Raw genomic sequence first — 23,720 nt, forward strand, 5'->3', positions numbered from 1 at the left:
CAGATATTAATCACTCCATGATGCTTTAAAAATAATACATGACACACAGTAATAGTCACTGTGATTACTATGAGAAAATAGTGATTTTCTCTGTTAATGATTTCTCGTGTTACTATTAGGAACATAGCACTTGTGTAATCAAGTGCAGTCAGAGATGAAGGAAAAATGAGGTCTCTGGAGCTCAGTGGCCACCATGGCTCCTCCTGGTACACGGTGACTCCCTAGACCTCCCTAGACCATATTGACTCGAATATGTACTTACCCTCACGAAGGGCCTCCCACTGACTGTAGGCTTGGCAAGAGAGACTCTTCCTGCTGCTCTAGAGGTTTCTGTGTTTCAGGTTCAGCTTCCTTAAGTATCCACTGATTACCCGCCTCTTTGGGAGACACTGCAGGTCTCTATTAATGATAGAGCCCATACTAACTAGATCTTTCCCAGCCTTCAGGTATTCTTATCAAGTTTGGACAATTCTTCTCCATTCTCTATCTTGGAAAAGTTCCCCTAATCACATACAAGAGTCTAGATTTTGGAAGCAAATGCACTTAATTTCTCACCTGAAGTCCAGAAAACTTAAACCTTTAGGCTGCAAAGGTCACTTAGGAGAAGATGAAAAATACTATTTCTATTCATGGGGCTATTCACAAAACAAGTCAAAATGAAATTTTTAAAAATGCACAGGGAAGTTCAAGTCTTACATTGCTCAGCTACATATTTCCTTAGTATCTATTTACTCAAAAATTGTATTAAATGTTTCCCAGTGAGGGAAATATATTTCACATAAATTCATCCGTATCATTAAAATGTTTTGTTTTTGTTTTCTTTAAAAAAATGTGTTCCATCAGTACCATGTAATTGTGAAACATCAGGAGGTGGAGATATATTGCTTAAGGCTTGTGATTTCGTCTTGCATGTTGTTCACTAGATGTCCAACATACGTAAACAGAATCAAACAATTCTTTTTCAAAATCTTATTCGCGTGAAAGACATCCTTATCCATGCCGTTTCTCTCATGTCGTAAGTTCATGGACATAGTTCTCTGATGGCTGAATATATCTCCATTATCTGGACATTTTTATGATAATGTACCTAGGGAATTAAATTAACTCTCTGAAAGGTGGTCTTTCTTTACATTTACAGACATTTGGTACAGTCTATATGTAAGGAAGTGGCTAACACCATGGGCAGCTGATTTCTGTTTCCTTTCTAAAATCTAGCATGATATGTTTCATTGACAAAAAAAGCAAACAAACAAACAAACAAGTAAAAAGGTGAGCTGAACAAATGGCTAGAAAGCATAATTACATACAGGATATTCTCATATTGGGAACAAAAGAAAATTGTGAGGATTAATTTTGTATGAATGTTAACTGAATTAGTTTGTTAATTTCCAGCCAAAACAAAAAAAAAAAGAAACCAAAAACTTGGATCAATGTAATTGTGTATCAAGTTAGTGGCAAACACAGAGAAGAACTATTTAAAGTGCCTTTAAAATATAATATTTGGCCTCTGCGTCCAGTATAATAACTGTGAGGACAAAAGAAATGTAAAAGAATCTTAAACTGTATTCATAGATGTGTTGTTAAATAATAACATTGGTTTTGCTAATTTGAATTTCATATATCAATATCTTAAGAGTAGGATAGTTCAAGTGTTAACTTTTTAAAATATTATTAACACTCAAAATTTTTAAGTAAAATAAAGGAGATACAAATCTAGAAACAATGAAAGTAAATAAAAGTCCTGTAGTTAAATTCAAAAGTATCAGTTTGAGATCTTGATTTATTTTTCTCTTTTTAAAAATATATATTCTTAGCTCTGCCACTGAAAAATCCTAAAACCAATGACATCCCAGCTTTAAAGACTATCTCTAACATTCACATCATGACCTCTAAATACATTTTCCAATTAACAGAATCAAAACCCCTTTAAGAAATGTTTAATTCTAGGTCTGAGAAAGGAAATTGACAAAATGAGCCACTAACGTCTTGTCAAGCCAGAAAACAAGGCTATTGGGATAGTGTCCAGAGTACATAGGAGCAAAATTGCAGGACTTTCCACTGACAAAAAGGACAATTTGAGCATCAGAAAGAAAAAACAAATGAGTGTAATGTTTTGAAATATAATAAATGTATAAAAATACATGAGTTCATAATAATACTTAAACAAATAAAAAGCTCAGTTGTTACTTTGGAGGTTGCTAAGGTATCAACATTCTTAGGATTCACTCAGCCAAAATCAGAATGTGGGACATTCTATAGAGCAAATGACCTGGTTCCTTCAAGTAGTAAATGGCATTAAAAAAAAGTAGGGGAATGGAAAATAGTTACACATTAAAAGAAACTCAAATCAAACTCAGTGTATAGACATCTTTTACATCCTTCTTTTACGAAACAGTATTTTTATATAGTTAAGAAAATAAGAAAATTTTTAATGTGGATTGGGAGTAACTTTAAGAAATTTTTGTTAATTCCATGATACTGTTAATTTTCTGAAGCTATCGTTGTTATGTTAAAGTTCAGAATATAAATAAATTGGGGGAGAGGATTATGAAACATGAATAGCCAAGTGTGGATAATTGTTAAATATGCATGATGAGCACATGGGTCTTATTATTCTATTCTCTCTATTTTTCTGTATGTTTTTAAATGTCTAAGATAATTAAATACCCCACAAATATAAACACAGACACACTGCATCAACTATACTGTAATCTATTATAAATCAAAATCTTCTGATGATAGAAAAAGTGTCTAGAAGTATTACCTTCTGTGTTATTCTCAATACAAATAGACCAGTGTCACTAGTTACTGAGCTCTTTTACTTGAGTTAGCCTTATTGCTGAGATAAACATTAATTAATTCTATAAATATATACTGAGCAGTTTTAATCAATGCATATATTAGACACTTGATTCATAGACAGACATGATCCCTATCCTAGTGGACCTGAATTACATAAAATGTTAATTTATGTTCCTGATTTTCTACATTTGCTACTTCATTCATTCAACCATTTATTCAGCAGTTTTTATTGAATGCTTACTTGTTGAATGTGTCCCAGGCATAGTACTGGGCAAGGAAGAGGAAGGTGATGAACAAAATGTATGAAATTACTTTCTCATGACCAGTGCATGGGCTCTTTCTCCAACGTCACGCACCATTACATAATTTACCCCTCAGATACAGCACATTTCTAATTCTCCTTACACATGAAAAATCTTTTCTTAGTTCCATTTCTGTTTAAACTTCTTCTGTGAAGCCTTTTGTGAAACCTTTAAGCACAAACCTTTTATGTTTAAAGCACATTCATTTATCTTGACAGTATATTTTATTGCAATTGTTGGTTTAGGTGCTGGTCTTCTCTTAGAATTTATCAAATACAGGGAGTAATCTTAGTTTTCTTTGCATTATTATTTAAGAAACTCTAGTAAATGGTAAATCTTCAATACTTGGGAGAAGAAGGGAAGAAGAAAGGAAGGAAAGAAGAAAATCAGTTATATAGCAGGCAGTCTAAACTGCCATCAGCAAAGAGAAAACTATAGGAATTTAGAAAATAAACTCTTCTTTCTTATATGGGATGAAACTGGGAAGAAGCAGGGAGTAATAGTTTGACATGCTTCATTCACTGGGAGTTCCACAAGCTGTGAGAGTGCTGCACCTTTTACGAAAGGAGCAGACAAATAGATTTTGGCAACAGTAGAAATTGCTAAACAGCAGAAAAACGTCGTCCCAGCAAGATATTTCACTGGAGCATCCCATTTCAACCAGAGCGGTCAGACTCAAGGAAAGTAAATTTCTAGTGGATCCCTTTCATTGATCTCACATAAAGCACTGAAGGGCCCCCAAAGGTATCACTACTATCTTATTTGACTTCCAAATAAAATCTGTATGCGAGCCAGCAGAAAATGCCAATTGTGACAGTTCATTTCACAGTTCTACAGGAACAAATGTCAGGAGAGTGGAAAAAGAACATGAACAGCAACCAAACTGTAAAAGAACAGGTACAAAGGGGGAAAAAAATGGGAATAAGCGGAAAGAAAGAACATTAGGGGAAGTTTTGCCAAGGCAAGACAGAATTGCCTTAGGATTCTTAGTTGTTTCACATTCATCCTTCCACCCCACTCCCAAGGAACCGGCTGTACTTGCTTAGAAATATTTTTTAGCCCTTTTATTTCCCCACAATCTTCATCGTCACTTACAATTATTGAAATTACATTACCCTATAACTGTCTGTTGGAGAATGATCCACTCAGAGCAATTTAATTAGTTGATAAAGCCATGGGATTTATGTTCTTTTTACATTTTTCTGTTTTATTATGACTAAGAGACAAATGAAAGTGGAAAAGGATTATAATGTTATATAGTCACGAGCTTAAATGTGACCATCTGAATTTCTTGTATGTGTCATTTTTGGGTTTGAAGACATTTGTCTAAAAAATTAATTTTAATTATGTCTGTGTTGTTTTTGACAGAGAAATTGTGAAACAAGTTGTTCCAAAGATCAGTTCCAGTGTTCCAGTGGTCAGTGTATATCACCAAAATGGAAATGCGATGGCCATGAAGACTGTAAATATGGAGAAGATGAGAAAAACTGTGAGCCAGGTAAAATTCTTGAGGCCATATTTCGTTTAACTAGTATTTTAACTTGGTTAGAATTTAAATTTAAGCAATGATATGCATAAAACAGTGGCAAATAATGCACATACTTACTGTTTTTAAGAAATAATCTGAAATATCTGTAGATAAATTAATTGGTGTGCCCTTCATATGTTTTGAAAGTGTTTTGGCAGGTAAGATTGTTATTATTTCAAGATCCAAGCATTACTCCCCAAAATTTGGTTTTCTGGTCTCTATATTTTTCTACACCATTTGGAGTTGTTTTTCCAAGACAGCAACATGAAATATGTTGAAACTGTAAGTATGATAAAAGTCAGGTTTTGATTCTGGAAATTAAGGTTATAAAACAGAATGTGTAGTTTCAATGTGATACCAACTGAGAAAAAGGATGTCTATTATTTCTATTTATATCATGGTCCAAAATAAAATTAAGATTAAGAAGCAAAGCCAGAGTATAGGAAGAAAAACCCAATTTATACATTTCTATTCCTTAAACATGACTTTAAATATACTCATTAAATTAACTTTTATACTTAGGAATTTTAATAACAATATTCTACAGGAAAAAAAATACTGGGAAAAAATCACTTTGTAATCTATATATATGGTAATAAGCACTTTCATGGTTAAATTACTTTGAGAGACTAGGTCAGAATTGCAGATACCTGGCACACACATTACCATTGTCCCAGTACCGTGCCCATGGTCCATGTTGCTAATTGATCACATCTTTTTTCTTACTGAATCCAGACATATTCCCAGACTCCTTATTAATACAGATCCCTAGGCAAACACTGCCAATTAAAAGAAATTAAATCCCAAGGGAAAAGCTTTTTAGCATTCCTGGACTAAGTAATTTAGACCACAAAGTCATTATGTAAGTACATTTGGCTACCTAGTAGTCTAATATAAGGCCAAGAACCCCAGAGGTTTGAATGCAAACTTAGCAAACTCAAACACATAGACAAAGAAAGATCTCATCATTATTATGTCAATTAATTAAATTGGGTATTGGTAGTAACATATTTATCCACATTTAAAAAAATTTTTCCATATCATAAAGAAATACTTTGAATTCTACAGACTCTGCTAATTATACATATATTCATATTTAAAATCCCAAACCAAAAAAAAAAAAAAAAAACTTCTTAAAACTTATGTAAATATGACATTTATATCAAAACAGCCAAATAGATATCATGGGGTCTATGAGACCATGCCAAGATTTCCACTTTTAGCTTTATACAATGCGCATATGAATTAACATTCCCAAAGGTCACTAAATCCTATTACAGTTTTTAAAATAATCTGAGGCTTTTGTCTTTTAAATAAATTAATTTAAAATTGTAAAAAAATACATTTAACTCTTCACAAATCAGAAGGATGGAGGATATAGAGGGTTTTTTTCTTTCCCTTTCTTTCTTTAGTCTAGTGAGTTGAATACTTATTGAACAGGCTATTACATCATGAGGTATATTTAATACAATGCAATAATATTGTAAAGCACATCTTAAGTCAGTATTTAATATCAGATGTTGAATATAGCTCAAATAATTTAAACTATTTTCATTACTATGTATAATTTTTATATGCTTATATATGCTTTTATCTATCAACCATTCATTCTGTTCACTAAATCTAAATTTCAACTTTATATTCAGCTTCTCCTACTTGCTCATCAAGTGAATATATATGTGCCAGTGGAGGATGTATTTCAGCATCTTTGAAATGTAATGGAGAATATGATTGTGCTGATGGTTCAGATGAGGTAAAATCTATCTTTTGGTTAAAATCTCTGAATTACATGAATTAGGTTTGAGAAAGCAAATATAGTAAAAACAAAGAGACAGAATCTTGATTCTTAGCACTGTCTAAAATGTCAAGACAAGAACATTGGATACAGTAATTTCAGCAAATACCTGAATCTTCGTGCTGTCCACAGACTAAACCCTATTGTCATTTGCAGAGGTGATATTCATTAAATAAAAATAAAAGAAAGCCCACAGTATAATCAATCTCCAGTATTGTCAGCTGCATGTTTATCTTGCTTGTGACGATAGCATTATCATTAATGAAAACTGCAGTGGCCGTTTGTATTTGAACAGATGGCCTGTGTGACTGAGTGTAAGGAAGATCAGTTTCGATGCAGAAATAAAGCCCACTGTATTCCAATTAGATGGCTTTGTGATGGAATTCATGACTGTGTGGATGGCAGCGATGAAGAGAACTGTGGCAGAGGTAAGGTACTTTGTGTGCGTGTGTGTGTGTGCGCGCACGCCTGCAAATAAGAGAATGGCAAGAATGGCAGTTAAGATGCTACGCAGAATATTTTCATAGTGTGCTAGAGGCAGAGGATAAGATCATTAAATGATTCTCCTTTTCTAGTTTCATTACATAATAGCCTATTCTAAATAAGCAAAATCTGGCTCATTTTCAGACAAGAGTATAAATTCGTCTTCATATAACAAAGACAACCAAAATGCAAGTGTTTTTTGGGTGCCTATCATGAGCATGTCTTTGGACTAGATGTTGGGTCAGGAATGGGGATATGAGAAGAATCCAGGGAACATAGCCACTATAGCCATTCCTACCAAAGTATTTTCTGGGCACGTTTCTCTTCCACATTGCTTGCCTTGTTTCTGAAAGACTAGAGACAGCATATGGTATACTATACCACACCTACTAATATGCTAGATCATATATAGGTTATAGGTTGTGCCCCAAATTTCTTTCTTGCCATATGGTTGAGAAAATGACCTACATTATTTGTTAGTCTGAAAGAAACTTTGTTTTATAGCATCATTTTTTTCCAGCTATGTGAAAATCCTGACAGATAACTTTTTAGTTGTAAGTCACCACATTAAAAACAGCAATTATGGCTACTTTAGAGTTAATGAGAGGAAAGCAAAGAAATTATAGGGTGAATCTTAAAATGAACACAAATTGCAGCATTCTTATTATTTTCATAATGTTATATATATTGTTTAAATACAAATTTTTTTACCTACTTATAAAAGTCTCTCAATCAACTTTACATTTTAGAATATTTGGAACATCATCAACAGAGATGATAATAGATTTTGACATATGTTGCAAGGCATTTAAACAGACATTCAGGGTTTACACAGTTTAAATGGACCTAAAGTATTTACTTCTGTAAATATCTAGTCGCTCAAGGAAAAATATCTTCTACTTTCTTTAATATTAGATCAAAACTTTATGATGTACTATATTTCTTTTCCAAACCTGATAAAGTATTATTATATCAGCAGAAGAAATCCTATTTCTCATTTGGAATCTGCAGTACCTTATAAAAAACTGTAAAAGATTAAATTTCCGTAATAGCTGTTTCTTACTTTCGCTTAAGTTCTCACACTCTCTTTCTGTAATTGGTCACTCTAGAGAAAGCAAACTTTGTGGACATTCTGGTAACAACAACTCATATACAATCTTACAGTCAAAGACTTTGGGACCACAATTAAGCTACTCATCATCTACCATTTTCTAATTAATAAGCTCTATCCCCTCAGCTTCAGTCACTGTCACCAGTCTTGTTCTTTTCCTCATGGCTTCCTATCTGGGCTATTAGTGACCCAATTGGTCACCAGTACATCCTATTCACTGCTGCCATGTTCATCTTATTTAAATGTAACTGGTTATGTCAGTCTTTACTTAAAGCTCTTCCTGGTTAGATACAAATATCACAACCTGGCAGTCAGGGTTATAAGAGAATGATCCCATTTCACCTTTCCAGTCTTATAACTCTACTAATCCTCTTTATGCATCATAAATTCTAGCCAAACTGGAAGATAATATTCAAGCAATATCCTCCATGCTTTTCAACATCTTTCTTGATTATTCTACTATTTTGCCATCTCAATACCTTTGCCAGTAAAAATTATATCTATTCTTTTCAGTCCATCTCAGTTACTACTGTGTCTTCAACCAAATTGCAGTCTGTTTTTAGTTTCTCTAGGAACCATTTGATTGCATTCCTGTTGTCATGTACTTCCTTCTAATATAATCACTTCTGTATTATTTGACTAAGCTTCCCTGTTGGAATATGAGTTTCTTGATGTGAAAAATTAGGTATGCAAACAAAATGTGGGAGTACATTTCAGGCAGTGGGATCATTATGTTCAAAGTCACAGAGGTGAGGGAAACAATTTGTTTAGGAGCCACAAGTAATTGAGGAGTCATGCTATAGAACTTGGTTTTAATATTATGCATGTTGAGGAGTTTTCCAAGGCTTTTGAGGAGTTTTCTAATATTAAAAAAGGAAGGGGTGATGGGATTTGAATTATGTAACAGCACAGAGAATTTACTGAGATGAGAATCAAGCAGTCCAGTTTCTCGTCTTATCTCTATGGACATTTCTGTGCTCATGTTTTCATACTATCAAGTCCAGCCACAGTGAAATGTCTCCAACAGCTGTAGAAACACCTGGAAAGTTAGCGTGTGCCTGGGAGGATGGGTGGTGGGCAATCCTTTCAGGATTTAGCTACTTTTTTAAATACTGGATTTCATAAAAGAAGTGTTTGAACAAAGGATTCTAGGTTAAAAAATCAAACATTAAAGTAAAAAACTGAACATTATAGTATTTGAAATCTGAGATAACTTTCAGATTTAAAATGACTATTAAATGTTTAAGCTTACTGAATAAAAAAAGAGTTGAGAGGTTTTAATTCAACCATTTAGAAATATGTCAAAGCTCCCCTACCCTCCCTATTTCTGCTTCTAACATTTCTTGGGTTCCTTTACTGCTAGGTAATTAAATTCCAATGGAATACCTTGTTGGTTAAAGTGTTTGATCCTGTATGGATGTACCATAAGGCATGGCCAAGTTCAGATGTCTAGTATTTGATTTGCTTCCAGGAAGTTGTTTAGGTATTGGAAAAAAGCACTTCAAGGCACTGAGGAAATAAAATGCCAGAATAAACATCTCTTCTGTTAAATGTTACTTCCATTCATCTCAAATCTGGACTCGTGAGCTAACAGGGGCTAAGTGCTGGGGGCTGGAAGATAAGAGAACTGCAGGATAAACATGGAACATTTTCAATGTGAATCAATTTTACTGGTTTACTTGAAAAGGACTGAAATTCCAAATACTATGGAATTAACAGCAGCATTCACTTTTTAAAAAAATAAATTTATTTATTTATTTATTTTTTGTTGCATTGGGTCTTCGTTGCTGCATGAGGGCTTTCTCTAGTTGCAGCGAGCGGGGGCTACTCTTCGTTGCGGTGCGCGGGCTTCTCATTGTGGTGGCTTCTCTTGTTGCGGAGCACAGGCTCTAGGCGCATGGGCTTCACGAGTCGTGGCGCGTGGGCTCAGTAATTGTGGCACACGGGCTTAGTTGCTCCACGGCATGTGGCATCTTCCTGGACCAGGGCTCGAACCCATGTCCCCTGCATTGGCAGGCAGATTCTTAATCCCTGCGCTACGAGGGAAGCCCAGCATTCACATTTTTAAAGGTAAACCATGTTGCCTTCAGGAAACTTGGTGTTTGTTTTGGCCTGAGCTTTCAAACTTTATTCTTTATAGCAATTTTGTTGGAAAAGATAGTTATTCTTTTTAGCAATTATCAGCTCAAATGTGTATATTATTATAGAAATTATAAAATATATATTTAAGCTTATCTCAACCCAAATAAAGATGAGAACGCAGATGAAACTGCCAAGAGCTAAGTTATATTTAGACATAGGTTATTGTTAATTAATATATACTTATCTATTTTTCTAATAACCTCCCATTGAGCTGATCAAGAACATGACTAGGAAACTGGAATTTTAATCCATCTAATCTCTTTAAATTATACCTGTTTTTAATTGTTTATGTGTGCTTCATGCCATTTCAAAATAAGCTTGTTAAGATGTCTTGGAAACCCCCCACCCCACCGATGCATTTTTTGCAATGCAAATTCTTCCTAGTACAATAGGAAACCTTTCGTAGGTTATCATAAAACCTTGCCTTTCTGCTACAATTATGATTTCATTTATATTTCTCTTATTCTTAATAAAAATAGTGGCATGTCCAACACTTTTTTTTTCTTGTTTTATTTATTTATTTATTTTTGGCCACACTTTGTGGCATGCAGGATCTTGGTTCCTCCATCAGGGATCGAACCTGTGTCCCCTGCAGTGGAAGCCTGGAGTCTTAACCACTGGGTTGCCAGGCAAGTCCCATGTCCCACACTCTTATGGGGAAAATGATAATGTTATGTAATACAATACCTTTGGGAACTCATTTTTTTTTCCTTTTAACAATACTGATGTGCTCCAAATAGAGTTTTTAAAAATAATCAGAGAACGTCAAGAGTTTACAAATTCTGTTCGAATTTAGACCATTTTAGAATGGAACATGTGATGAGATTTAGTCATTAAAATCTTTATTCTGAAAGAATAAAACTCTATTTCATATTCTATGGATTTTGATATTGAATTAAGCCAAAGCTCACCTCAAACCAATATTCATATCTTTAATACTAAAGGCTGTTCATGTTATATCTTTTTGTTTTCAGACAGAGTTCCTAAATGGTAATATATTTTCTTGCATTGATTTTGATAATTGAGATTATTTTAAAAATTAGGGCATTTTAGAGTTGAACATTGCAGATGTTTGAAAGAAAAGGGCATCCCAATGCCAGATATTGTACTGTCAGAAATCTCACATGGTGACATTCACCTTGCTGCACTCACCAAGGACCTGCCTTTTTCTGTGTCTTAGTTTGTCAGTGCTCAGAGGTGTCAGTGTAAGCTGTACCAGTTCTGTTAAGCATTTTTGCAGGAAAACTTAGGACCGTTCTGAATGGTATCACTATAAATTCCTGGCCTCAGCTTCAACTACCACTCAAGATTCTAAGCAATCTACCTGTATGTTTTTAATCATCTCTCTCTACCATTAACCATATCAGGTTTTTAATAAGTTGATTCACCTTCTCACATTCCACCTCACAGCAATAGTAAAAACCATGAGCTTTTTTCAACATCTAGACAGAAAATTAACTAAGCTACATATAGCTGTGCCTAGCCTTTCCTCCTTCCTTTCTCTTGAAATGGAAGACTTGTCTTCCAGTCTAAGGATAATCCTTTTATTTTGCTTTAGATCTCAAATCCTTCACACTTTCTTGATTCTCAAGGAACTCATTATCTGAATTACCTTTTCTCTCTTCTGTATCCTCAACATTACCTTGTCTACTGAATTCCTCAACTTCCTCTTTTCTTCCTCCCCTTTAAGGCTAAACTTCTGGACTACCAATTCTTCATCTATAATAACCAACTACAAACATTTCACTAAACCCACCACCACTTCACTAAAGCTACTCTCTTAGCATCATTTAAACGTGCTAACTATTAACTTCTTGTTAGAAAAGTTTTCAGGTATTTCTCCTACCACTCTGGCTACTTCTTCTCAGTCTCTTTGGTAGATTCCTCTTTATCTATTCAAACTTTAAATGCTGATTTTCTCTGTGTTCTCTTCTAGATTTCAAATAATAACTGTATTCTGATCGTTCCCGACTCTACATTTACACCTCAGAAACCTATCCCATACTTCAGACACATTTATCCACTAGCCTGCTAAATATCACCACATGATTGTCTTACCAGTAACCTAAATGAATTGTCTCATTATTTCCACTAAACCTGATCCTCCTAATGTGATCTTTTATTTATTGAATGACACCAACATTCACTGAATGATCCAAACAAACCAAAAATTGAGTACTGTGTTTGACTACTCACTCTCCTTTACTACCCTCATCTAGTTAGCCTTCAGATCCTGAGGATTCTACCTCCTGAAGAGCTCTCAAATGTAGCTACTCTAAATCAGGTTTCCATCAGTTGTTTTCTGAATTGCTGCCAGCCCTCTTCAAATTGGTCTTTTTCCTCCCATCTTGGCTTTACTCTCCCTGTCTTCATTTCTAAGTTTTCCTCACTGTAGCTAGTGTTGTCATTCTAAAACCCAAATCTCATCCTGTGATTTCCTAAGTTAAATCTTTGCTACTGGAAGTGAATTACTAGAGATTAGTGTGCAAGTCAAAACTCAGAACAAGAAGAGCTTATTGACTCTCACAAGCCTAGGCTCATTATTCTCTCCAAAGTACATACATAAAATGAACAATGCTTCTTTCTTGGAATTTTCTAGGCTTGCAAGGATGAGCACTATCACTCCCCAGCTCCGTGTTTTAATAAACATATCCATTTATAATATGTTAATACCTTCAATCATCAAATCTCACCAATACAGAAATGATATTACTTATATATGAAATTTAAATTGGTAATATAATTCTCTGAGAGCAATCTTATTTATCTTAATTTTAAATTCCCATCAAGTTTCTTTGTGTGGTTTCCCCATGTACTCCTTGCAAATATGAACTTACAAATCTTAACCGTACCTCTTTTGTAGCATATCAAGGTGTTGAGCCCCATAGAAATTAATACACTTTTCCAAAGCAAGACAAAGCAAGTTCCTATCTCCCTAACCATTGCCGTTTCTGCTATATATTGGTACATATCTAGACATACAACTAAAGTTTATTAGTATTTTGGGTCCTTTGCCTGTGGTGGATGTATTTAATTTTAAGTTAGAATGTCCCTGTATTCTTTTTTTTTTTAACATCTTTATTGGAGTATAATTGCTTTACAATGTTGTATTAGTTTCTGCTGTATAACAAAGTGAGTCAGCTATACGTATACATATATGCCCATATCCCACCCCTCTTGCGTGTCCCTCCCACCCTTCCTATCCCACCCCTCTAGGTGGTCACAAAGCACCAAGCTGATCTCCCTGTGCTATGTAGCTGCTTTCCACTAGCTATCTGTTTTACATTTGGTAGTGTATATATGTCAATGCCACTCTCTCACTTCGTCCCAGCTTACCCTTCCCCCTCCCTGTGTCCTCAAGTCGATTCTCTACGTCTGTGTCTTTATTCTTGTCCTGCCTTGAGGTTCTTCAGAAACTTTTTTTTTTTTTTAGATTCCATATATATATGTGTTAGCATACAGTATTTATTTTTCTCTTTCTGACTTCGCTCTGTATGACAGACTCTAGGTCCATAGACCTCACTACAAATAACTCAATTTCATTTCTTTTTTGGCTGAGTAATATTCCATTGTATATATGTGCCACATCTTCTTTATCCATTCATCTGTCAATGGACACTTAGGTTGTTTCCATGTCCTGGCTATTGTAAATAGTGCTGCAGTGAACATTGTGGTACATGACTCTTTTTGAATTATGGTTTTCTCAGGGTATATGCCCAGCAGTGGGATTGCTGGATCGTATGGTAGTTCTATTTTTAGTTTTTTAAGGAACCTCCATACTGTTCTCCATAGTGGCTGTATCAATTTACATTCCCACCAACAGTGCAAGAGGGCTCCCTTTTCTCCACACCCTCTCCAGCATTTATTGTTTCTAGATTTTTTGATGATGGTCATTCTGACCGGTGTGAGGTGATACCTCATTAAGTTTTGATTTGCATTTCTCTAAGGATTAGTGATGTTGAGCATCCTTTCATGTGTTTGTTGGCAATCTGTATATCTTCCCTGTGTTCTTGATGCTTTCTATTTAACTGTAAAGAGAGAAAGAATGCAAACATTTAAAAAATACACACAAAAAGAGTACTCTATTGCAGAATTTTTATAAGAATAAATAATATTTCCTCACATCACCAACTTATAAGTCTGTTATAAAATTAATTGTTTCTCTATGACTGCAAAAACTTTTTTCTGGTCCTTCTGTTTTTAATAGTTCAGTCTGTCAGTTTCCAGATACAACTGAATTATCTAATAATTTTTAAAGTGTCTTTTCTTTCCAGAAAAGCATAATTTTTAGTAAAGAAAATTAATGCTATTTAAAATCTAAGTTTTTTTACACTCAGTAACATAGAAATGATATGAAATGGAAGGGTATTTATATTTGAGAAAACTTGATTCTATCATCTTATGATCAAAATTTTCTAAAGAAAATGTTATAGACATGAGTGTGATATCAGATTGTTTTGAAAAGTTAAAAATGAATACCTTTTAAAAAAAGTTTGGACATTATATATATATTCCTAGTATTATATGGGAAAAAAAATAAGGAAATGAGACACTAGATACTGAGCTGAGAATTAGAGGAATATGTGTTTTGCTGACTGGAATTAATTATGCTATATCTCTCTGTCTCTTTTTTGTTTTAAAATAAAGGAGGAAATATATGTAGAGCAGATGAGTTCCTTTGCAATAATTCCCTCTGCAAACTACATTTCTGGGTGTGTGATGGAGAAGATGACTGTGGAGACAACTCTGACGAAGCCCCTGACATGTGTGGTATGGCATTTCACGTGGCTCTAGATTGTACTCTCATCTCCTGATGTAGTGTGCCGGTGTGAATCGATGAAGTGGTGAGGTGAACCACAAATTTTACCGTCCTGGGGTTAGATAGATAAAGTATAACCACAGATACAGCTTTTGGTCAGGTAATAAGAGATAACCCTGCTCAAAGTTTGTGACTTTATAGAGAGCCCTCCTAAATCTGAACTTGCACATGTCAGCACTATTCAAAAGATAGATTATGGTCTGTCTAGGAGGATTTAGAGTAGTTGACCTTTTGAATTGAGTAAGGTTCATATAAAGACTTTGGCTTTATACCCAATTTGTGTTTTAGGCTAAAACAATTTTTTTGACAGATAAGCATGGAAAAAATGTGCATAATCAAATCATGTACTTCCACAAGTCACCCACTACTGAGACTGTGGTTATTCAGAGAAGGGAAATAAATATGCATAGAGATATACAGACATTATCTATCTATATCTATCTACCTATCTATCTATATACATATATATATATCTTACAAATGTTAGGCAGAGAACTGCAATTAGGAGTTATTTAACAGTTAAATCTGAAAATCTTAACAAAATTTATTTCTTCTTCAAATTCAAGTTACTTCTGAGATTTGTCACAATCGTGATTATGCAACCACGAACTATAAATATAAATGTGCGCCTTTAGATCACCAAATTAAATGATTTCCTGTATTTGGTAAATACTTTTGTTCTTCATCTCATTCTTTTGCTAATCTCAACAGAAAAGGTAATTTAACTTTTAATTTAAAGAAAAATACTGCTACTTTGGATATAACTAAATAGCACATCAGGTGAACTAAAGGAAACATAGCATGAGTGTATGTTCTTAAATTCTATGTTCTATTTGGTATATCAAATTAAACTAATTATTTTGATAGATGATGATATTGACTACAGATGTTACAGTTGAAGAAAAAAAATCTGAAACAAGGAAGCAGCTTTATTTTAAACACATTTTAAAACTTGAAAAAGACAGTAGTTAGAGAATTGATCTCTGTAGGTACAACTGATGAGTGATATAACTAAATTTCAATTTCAGTTCTTCTACATAATCTTACAAAGTGAACTCTAGAGAATGACCAGAGATAGTATTGTTTCTGAATCATAATAGTTGAAAAAATATGAGTTTACCAATATCAAGCCAAAACCTATTATTTTTATAAACTATGTTTTTTTCTTCTATTCTCTATTCCACTTCAACACAAAACTATTGAGTGTAATAGGAAATGTTTGGAAACTAATCAACCACGTGGGGCTCCAGAGTCACCCCCCAAGAACCACTTCAAGGGCCAGGAAGTGATTCTCAGGGACATGCTGCATAGCTGCTGGAAAACTTGTAAAATACATCCAGCTTAATTCTGTGAATATTTTTGAATTCCCCTCAGTCATCAGTATCAACATTGAGTCAAGCTATGATGTTCTGGAGACTGTGCTAAGTAATTGGGATAAAAAAAAAAAACCTGAACAGAACATGGTTCTCTTTGACAAGGAGATCTTATTCTGGTTGGAAAATAATAATTTCCATAAATTATATTTTAAGCAATAGTAGAATTAAGTAAAGACAAGGCAAAGAGGGATAAGATGAACTCTGCCTGAACGGGAATTCAGAAAGCTACAGTTTTGAAAGATCTAGGCTAAAAGTCACCATAGGCATAGAGAACAGTGTGGGGAAAAGTACCATTCATTCATTTAATAAATATATGTTAAGCTAGAGACTGTGATTATTTGTGGTGATATAATGATGAGAGAAACAAATATGGACCCAGACTTCACAGAGCTGAGAATCTAGTGGAAGAGGGATATTAATGATCATAAAAATATATAGTTATAAACTATGATACATGCAATGAAGAAAAAGTATAATAAGTTATAAAAATATAGATAGAACAGAAGGATTTTACTCAATCTTGGATTATAAGAGGTAACATTTGAGTTTGAGTCTGAGAAATTTATAGCTGCCAGGTAGGTGAAAGGGATGGAGTGAGAGTGGATGACACAACATTTTAGGCAAAGGAAACAAGACGTAGAAAGGCCCTGAGGTAGAGCGAACCATAGTTTACTAGAGAAGCTGAAAGATATGTGTGCATGGAGAATACAGAGCAAGATAGATAATGGATGAAACTGAAGAGACAGGAGAGATACATGGAACCTTGTGAGTCTAGATAGGGATTTTTAGATTTAGCCTGAAAGAAATTAAAAATACTATAGAATTTTAAATAGAGGAGGCACATAGTCATATTTATATTTCACAAATATTGGATAGAAATAGGCAAAAATAGTTAAGACAATTGCAGAGCTCAAGGCAAGCTATGCGGGTAGCTTGGATTAAGATAATGACAGACCATGATGGCAAAGTATACACAGTTTGAATGTGATTTAAAAAGCAAAATGGGGCTTCCCTCGTGGCGCAGTGGTTGAGAGTCTGCCTGCCAATGCAGGGGACACGGGTTCGAGCCCTGGTCTGGGAAGATCCCACATGCCGCGGAGCAACTGGGCCCGTGAGCCACAATTACTGAGCCTGCGCGTCTGGAGCCTGTGCTCCGCAACAAGAGAGGCCGCGATGGTGAGAGGCCCGCGCACCGCGATGAAGAGTGGTCCCCACTTGCCGCAACTAGAGAAAGCCCTCGCACAGAAACGAAGACTCAACACAGTCATAAATAAATAAATAAATAAAAGAACGTGAATTTCTTAAAAAAAAAAAAAAAGCAAAATGAATTGGATTAAATAATGGAGTGGTTATAGGAGGCAAGAGAGAGGTAGTTGCCAAGTATAATTTATAGGCTGTTTTCGCTTGCACATTTGGATAGATGGGGAACACAGGAAAAGGAACAGTTTTGCAAGTAAAGGTTAGAAGTCTGGCTTGAGATGCATCTGAGGAGACATTCAAGTACAGATTTCAAGTAGGTGCTAGATATTTGGTCCTAGAGCTTAAAGAGCTGGTCTAGAAATATAAATTTGAGAGTCAGCATAAAATGTAGTAGTAAATACTATGGAATTTGTAAGATTTAGGCTGGGAGGGAGTAAAACATAAAAGAAGGGGATTAGGATAGAATATTGAGGGCCACCAACATCTAGATAAATATGAACAGCCAGAAGAGACTCAGGTGAGTGATAACAAAAGGATAAGCAAAAAAAAAAGGAAGTATGACAAGAGAAATACGAAGGTAATAAAATGTTTGAAGAAAGATGGGATAGTTCCTGAAGAGGCAGGGGAAATTAAGCTTCAGAGCAAGTGAAAAAATCAGTTTTAGATAAGGGTAGTGACCCCTTGAAATGAGTTGATAGACTATATGCAGATGCAGGTGGATGTACACATATTTAATGATATAATAACATTTTTTTAATCTTTTTATTTCTACTTTTTTATATATAGTAAGGAAGCATGTTCATATATAGAATGTGAAAGGTTGGTGTGGTAAGGAGATTCAAAAGGAATGCAGATTTGAATCATTACTGCAAAGGGTAAGAGTGACATTATATATAGATAGACATAAATATAGATATAGATATAAATGAATGACTTCCAAGTAGCATTCAGGGCCTATCTGGCATTGATAAATATTCATATTTGTGATATCAGTTGGTCTTGCAGTATGGTCATCTGCAACATTCCTGGGCTTCCCAGATGCAGACATTGGGATAGCAGATGGTTTCATTCATCTAAGTTTGGGATTCTGTTAGATAATTAAGATGAAAAAAGCAAAAGGGCCAGAGAATCCAGATTATTTGGACAAAAGTGATTTTCTAAAAGTACTTAGAAAAATGTCCAACATATAAAGGTTATCAATAAATATCAAATAAGTAAATTAAAAATGGAATGTGGAATCTAATGTCAACAGAAAGGGAAGTAAAGAGAAAAAAGGCAATGGTAAATAAGGAAGAGTTAGACGTATCAATGGGCTAAAGTTTCAGGTAAGGCTGAAAAAGCATCTTTAATGAGACTGGTTGAATTAAAAAGTTGGCTAATTGGAGATTGTTATCAGAGTTTGGTCAGACTTTTAAAATTAGTGGCTTTTAAATGAAACAATTGGAGGAAATAGCAAATCCGGCTGTGTCAGTGTTTCTTATCCGCGAGCAGCAGGAACTGTCATTGGCTGAATTAAGAAGATAAATTTGTTGAAATCCACCCATGTCCACAACCTTCTAGAAGAATGGGTGGCCTAGGTGGATTAGAGTAAAAGGACATTGGGTATGAGAAAATCAGGAAGTTAAGAGGTGCAGTTATTGGCTGGTTTGCTCATATGGATGTTAATGTCACCTAGGATGCTGGAATAATTTAGATGGAGAGAGATAGCTGTGAGGGACGGTGCTACAGTCTTCAGTGAATTGGGGAGGGGGTGATGTTTATAAGGTTAATGAGAAAATAGTGATAAGAAAAAAATACAACCAAATGCCTGGCCCTCAAAATAACAGTTTTTGTTTTTAGTTTATTTTAAAAAATAGAATGTGAATATATAGTAGCAAAGTTCTGGAAGCCATAGTAGGAAATTATGATGTCTTCAAATATGAGATAACATGAGGTTTGAGCAATTTAAGAGACATTCCTAAAAAACCTGACGGGGAGGAACTCTGCTTTGAGTGAGAAACAGATTTTAATTAAAACAAGGAAGGTGGCAAGAAGGAATATGGCATATTTAAGGAGCTAATAAAGAGTGACAAGGGATGAGTCTGTAGGAGTGGCATGGACAAGATAATGATAAGTCTATTATGCCATGTAAAGTATCTTAAATTTTATTCTGGAAGTGATGAATAGCTATGGAAGAAATTATCAGATTGCTGTTCTGGTGGCTTTGGGAGGATTTTAGGTTGGGCAATGAAACTGAGACATCAAGGATTCTATGACAGTCATCTCTGTAAGAAATAATGAATAGCTGAGCTGTTGGAGTTGTAACTGGTATGCATGGAGATAAGAGGGCAAATTTGGGACAATACCAACTGCATTTGTTGACTAATAAGAGTTGAAGCATAGTGAGAGGATGCATTTAGAATAACCCCAAACTTGTAGCTATTATGTGCCACAAACTGAATTATGGTAATAAGACAGAGCTTGTTTGAGGAGAAGAAGGTCAAGGGAAGATGATGAAGAATTGAGCTTTGAACTTGTTGAATTTTAAATTCCCAAGGGATTGTCCTATAATTAACTGTGAGATGCTAGAATTAGATAGCAAATTGAAAGTCTTCAGAATATAGTGTCAAGTAAACCCATGAGAATGAATGAGAATATCTAAGCAGAGAATTCAAGAGTGAGAACATCAGGGGACCAATGATAGAGCCATGGAGTATTCCACATATGAGATTGGGAAGACATAGAGATGTTTCCTACTTTAGGGGTAGAAGTTTTCAGATTCGATAGTGATGGAAAGGACAAGTGTAAAATTCCCTGGCTTTCATTGTTTCTTTAAGTCTCATACGCACACACACACACACACACACACACACACACACATTAAAAATGAATAAGTAAGATCACCTTATTTGCCTTAAATACATATCGACCCATTTGTTTATGGAGACAGAGAGTAAGAAACACAGTTATAGTGTTGTTGGGATTTTTTTTTTTTTTGCTGAATGACCTATTTTCAATTTTGAATCCATAACATATGCTTGCTCAAGCTCTATTCTGTGTGAAATTGCTCTTTCAGATAGCTGTGTCCTGCCATGTTGCATAAACCTTAGGCATAAATTAATTTGGTACACTAAGGTAAGTCAGCTAAGATAAAGCATTTGGAAATAAAACCATGAAGTTTGGCTCTTTTTCTTACTTCATTCAACATTTCAACTGTGCGCTCTTTTCTGTTGTTAATGTGAATAACTAGGATCATACCTTCTATTAGCACACATTTTTCTAGTATCTACATGTAAGCACTTTCCACAACAAAAGATATTCAGAAAAGCTAGATTATGGATTTGAAAAGAAAGAAAATAAGAGGAAGACAAAAGAAGGATGGTTCTTCATAAGTCAGTGTACCCAGAGGAGCTGCTTTGTTTTTTCTTTTTTTCAGAAAAATTTCTTTGCCCACCCACAAGACCGCACAGATGCAGAAATAACAGAATATGCCTGCAGCCTGAGCAAATGTGCAATGGGGTTGATGACTGTGGGGACAACTCGGATGAAGATCCCTGTGGTGGTAAATCTTTTTAATGTGAAATAATTGATTCAGTGGCAGCTACAGCTAATATAATGATTTTAGGGCTCAAAAAATTAGAAAAAATATTTTCATGTGGCATGTCTGAGGGTATATTTTCAGGCACCTGATTTTCTGACAGGGTATGAAGATAATCCACTAACATTTCATTTGCATAGTAGAGCTGTGCAACTTTATCCGCTCCCTCCAGGTCTGTAAATCTCCAATGGTTATAGGTACTTTATTCTAGAAAGTACTGCATGAGAGAAACAATATAGTGGTTTAAAATATTCTGTTAAACAACTTCTCGGGGGAAAAGTGTTTATATAGATTGTATGTATGCGTACACAATCCCTTTTTCACAATTCAGAAATTAAAACTCAAAAAACCAAAAGCTTTACTAAAATATGCAGCAAAACCATTTGGTGACAGACCCTGACTTGAACTGGTCTGAGGTAGTTTCTATTACTTTAAAAAAAAAATCTCACTTAGGGTGAAATATTCAAAAATTTTCCTGTGGAAATATAGTGTTATTTATTATAGGGTAAATACAGTGTTATTTTTCTAAGAATCAAAAATTTCAGAAGTTTTTTTTCATTTAGCCCCAAGAGCTTCAAATAAAGGATTATGGATCTATGTTTTTCATAGTGTTTAGCAAAATCTTGAACCTGTTATAGACTCAATAAATTTGTTTTGATTCTGTGAAGTGCTGATCATTTTTTAAATAATTCTATAGGTAAGCTTACATATAAAGCAAGACCTTGTAAAAAAGATGAGTTTGCTTGCAGTAATAAAAAATGTATCCCCATGGACCTCCAGTGCGATCAACTTGATGACTGTGGAGATGGTTCAGACGAACAAGCCTGCAGAATAAGTGAGTTTGTTTCCTGTTAAAATGCAGCAACACACAAGTTCAATTTTTGCTTCAACATGACTAAAATTTTCTTTACTGCTGTGAGAAAAGATTGCTCTTCAAAATGTGCTTAAGTAATACTTGTCTTTAGACCTTTGCCAAAGCAACCTTAGAATATCATTTTAATTAATTTAAAGTATGAGGTAGGAAAGGTTGATTTTGCAATGAGTATATTTGTTAAAGCTGAAACTTTATCCAAATACAGACCTTGATATCAGCAAAGAAATCTATATTCCTTAATATTTTATTTATAAAATATAAATTTAATAGTTTCTGAATTTTATAAACAGTGATATTCATTTGAATGATGGTAAAGTTCTTAATAATTTGTTTAATGTTTTAAAATCTTAATCCATTGCTGAGTCATTCTTAAAGAAGACATCATTATTTTATTCAGTTAGAGTGCTATGATACTTGAGTTATGAGACCTTGATTGTGAATAATTTTGTGTTTAATATTTGATATCTGATTTTTCCATATTGAGAAAACTAATTAAACTTATGACCTTAAATTCATATTGCTTGTAAAAGTCACAAAATAGTTCCAATTCTTGAGTCTTTTATTTTGTTCTCATTTATACATAAGTTGTTCCTCACTGGATGCTGAAGCAGTATCCACCAGGATATGGCCATGTATATCTCAATCGTGGTGTATATAATTCCACTGGTGTATTTTAATTAATTACAAAATAGTCAAGAATCAGTGGGAATTAATATTATATTTCTGATAATTAAGGTTTTCATATTTCTCATGTAATTAGATTTGTTTAAGTAAAATAGAGCTAATTCAATGTTACCCCTATAATAATGTCCCTCTCTTTTATTTGCACTCTAAAATATTTTCCTGAATTGGAGATAAAGCAATGAAGTTGCAACTACCATGCTGGAAACGACAAATAACACATAGTCTGTCCTAACTTGTTTTGCAGTCCATGTCCATTGGAGCATATTACAAACTCAAATGCTGCTCCCTATATGTGTTCAGGAACTGATGATTTAACCTCTTGCTTGAGTAACATGGTAGTACCCTTGACGGAGTTCCTGAATACTAAGTTTAAGTTAGCAATAGATGCCTACATCTCTAGGTAGCTTCTAGGAAATGTTTTGGTTCTTAGAGAAGAATGTGACTCTTGTACATTGTATCATGGTAAAGATAGACTGTCATTAGAACCATTGATTCTCGAATTCCTTTTGGAAAGTAGTATAGCTCAATCACAGCTGTAAATATCAGCTGTTGGCAGCTTGGTCTAAACTATCCCTAATGTAATTGATTTTGGTTTTTATCTGCTTCTATACCTTTATAAGAAATGATGGCTTATATGGGGAGAAGACCATAACCTTATAAATTCAAAAATAGTTATCTATGGAATAATAAATGTAACTTCAAATTAAGAAAAATAGTAAACTCCCACTTCAGGAATTAGAATTATATTAGTTTCGATCATACTTTTAAATCCTAGCTCCCGCTGAATATACCTGTGAAGATAATGTGAATCCATGTGGAGATGATGCATATTGTAACCAAATAAAAACATCTGTTTTCTGTCGCTGTAAGCCTGGATTTCAGAGAAACATGAAAAACAGACAGTGTGAAGGTATAGTACATTTCCTCAACAGCTTGCTCTTAAATCTTTAGGTTAGAAAAGACTCCCAAAGCTGCTAAATTGTGAGATGACAGGGGACTGATTTTCATCAGAATGGTGCGTATCTAC

General features: G+C 34.4%; 1 protein-coding gene across 1 annotated transcript in view; it reads left to right on the plus strand.

The window, feature by feature from the left end:
* LRP1B (LDL receptor related protein 1B) overlaps positions 1-23,720 on the plus strand; it is a 1,676,205-nt gene that overhangs the window by 1,525,663 nt on the left and 126,822 nt on the right. The window contains exons 70-76 of the mRNA XM_068543688.1: positions 4,473-4,602; positions 6,279-6,385; positions 6,723-6,855; positions 14,811-14,933; positions 20,974-21,099; positions 21,833-21,970; positions 23,469-23,603. Coding sequence (XP_068399789.1) covers positions 4,473-4,602; positions 6,279-6,385; positions 6,723-6,855; positions 14,811-14,933; positions 20,974-21,099; positions 21,833-21,970; positions 23,469-23,603 — 892 coding nt within the window. The remainder of the gene's footprint in view (positions 1-4,472; positions 4,603-6,278; positions 6,386-6,722; positions 6,856-14,810; positions 14,934-20,973; positions 21,100-21,832; positions 21,971-23,468; positions 23,604-23,720) is intronic.

Source organism: Eschrichtius robustus, chromosome 5 (genome assembly GCF_028021215.1).
Source record: "Eschrichtius robustus isolate mEscRob2 chromosome 5, mEscRob2.pri, whole genome shotgun sequence".
Lineage (NCBI taxonomy): Eukaryota > Metazoa > Chordata > Mammalia > Artiodactyla > Eschrichtiidae > Eschrichtius > Eschrichtius robustus.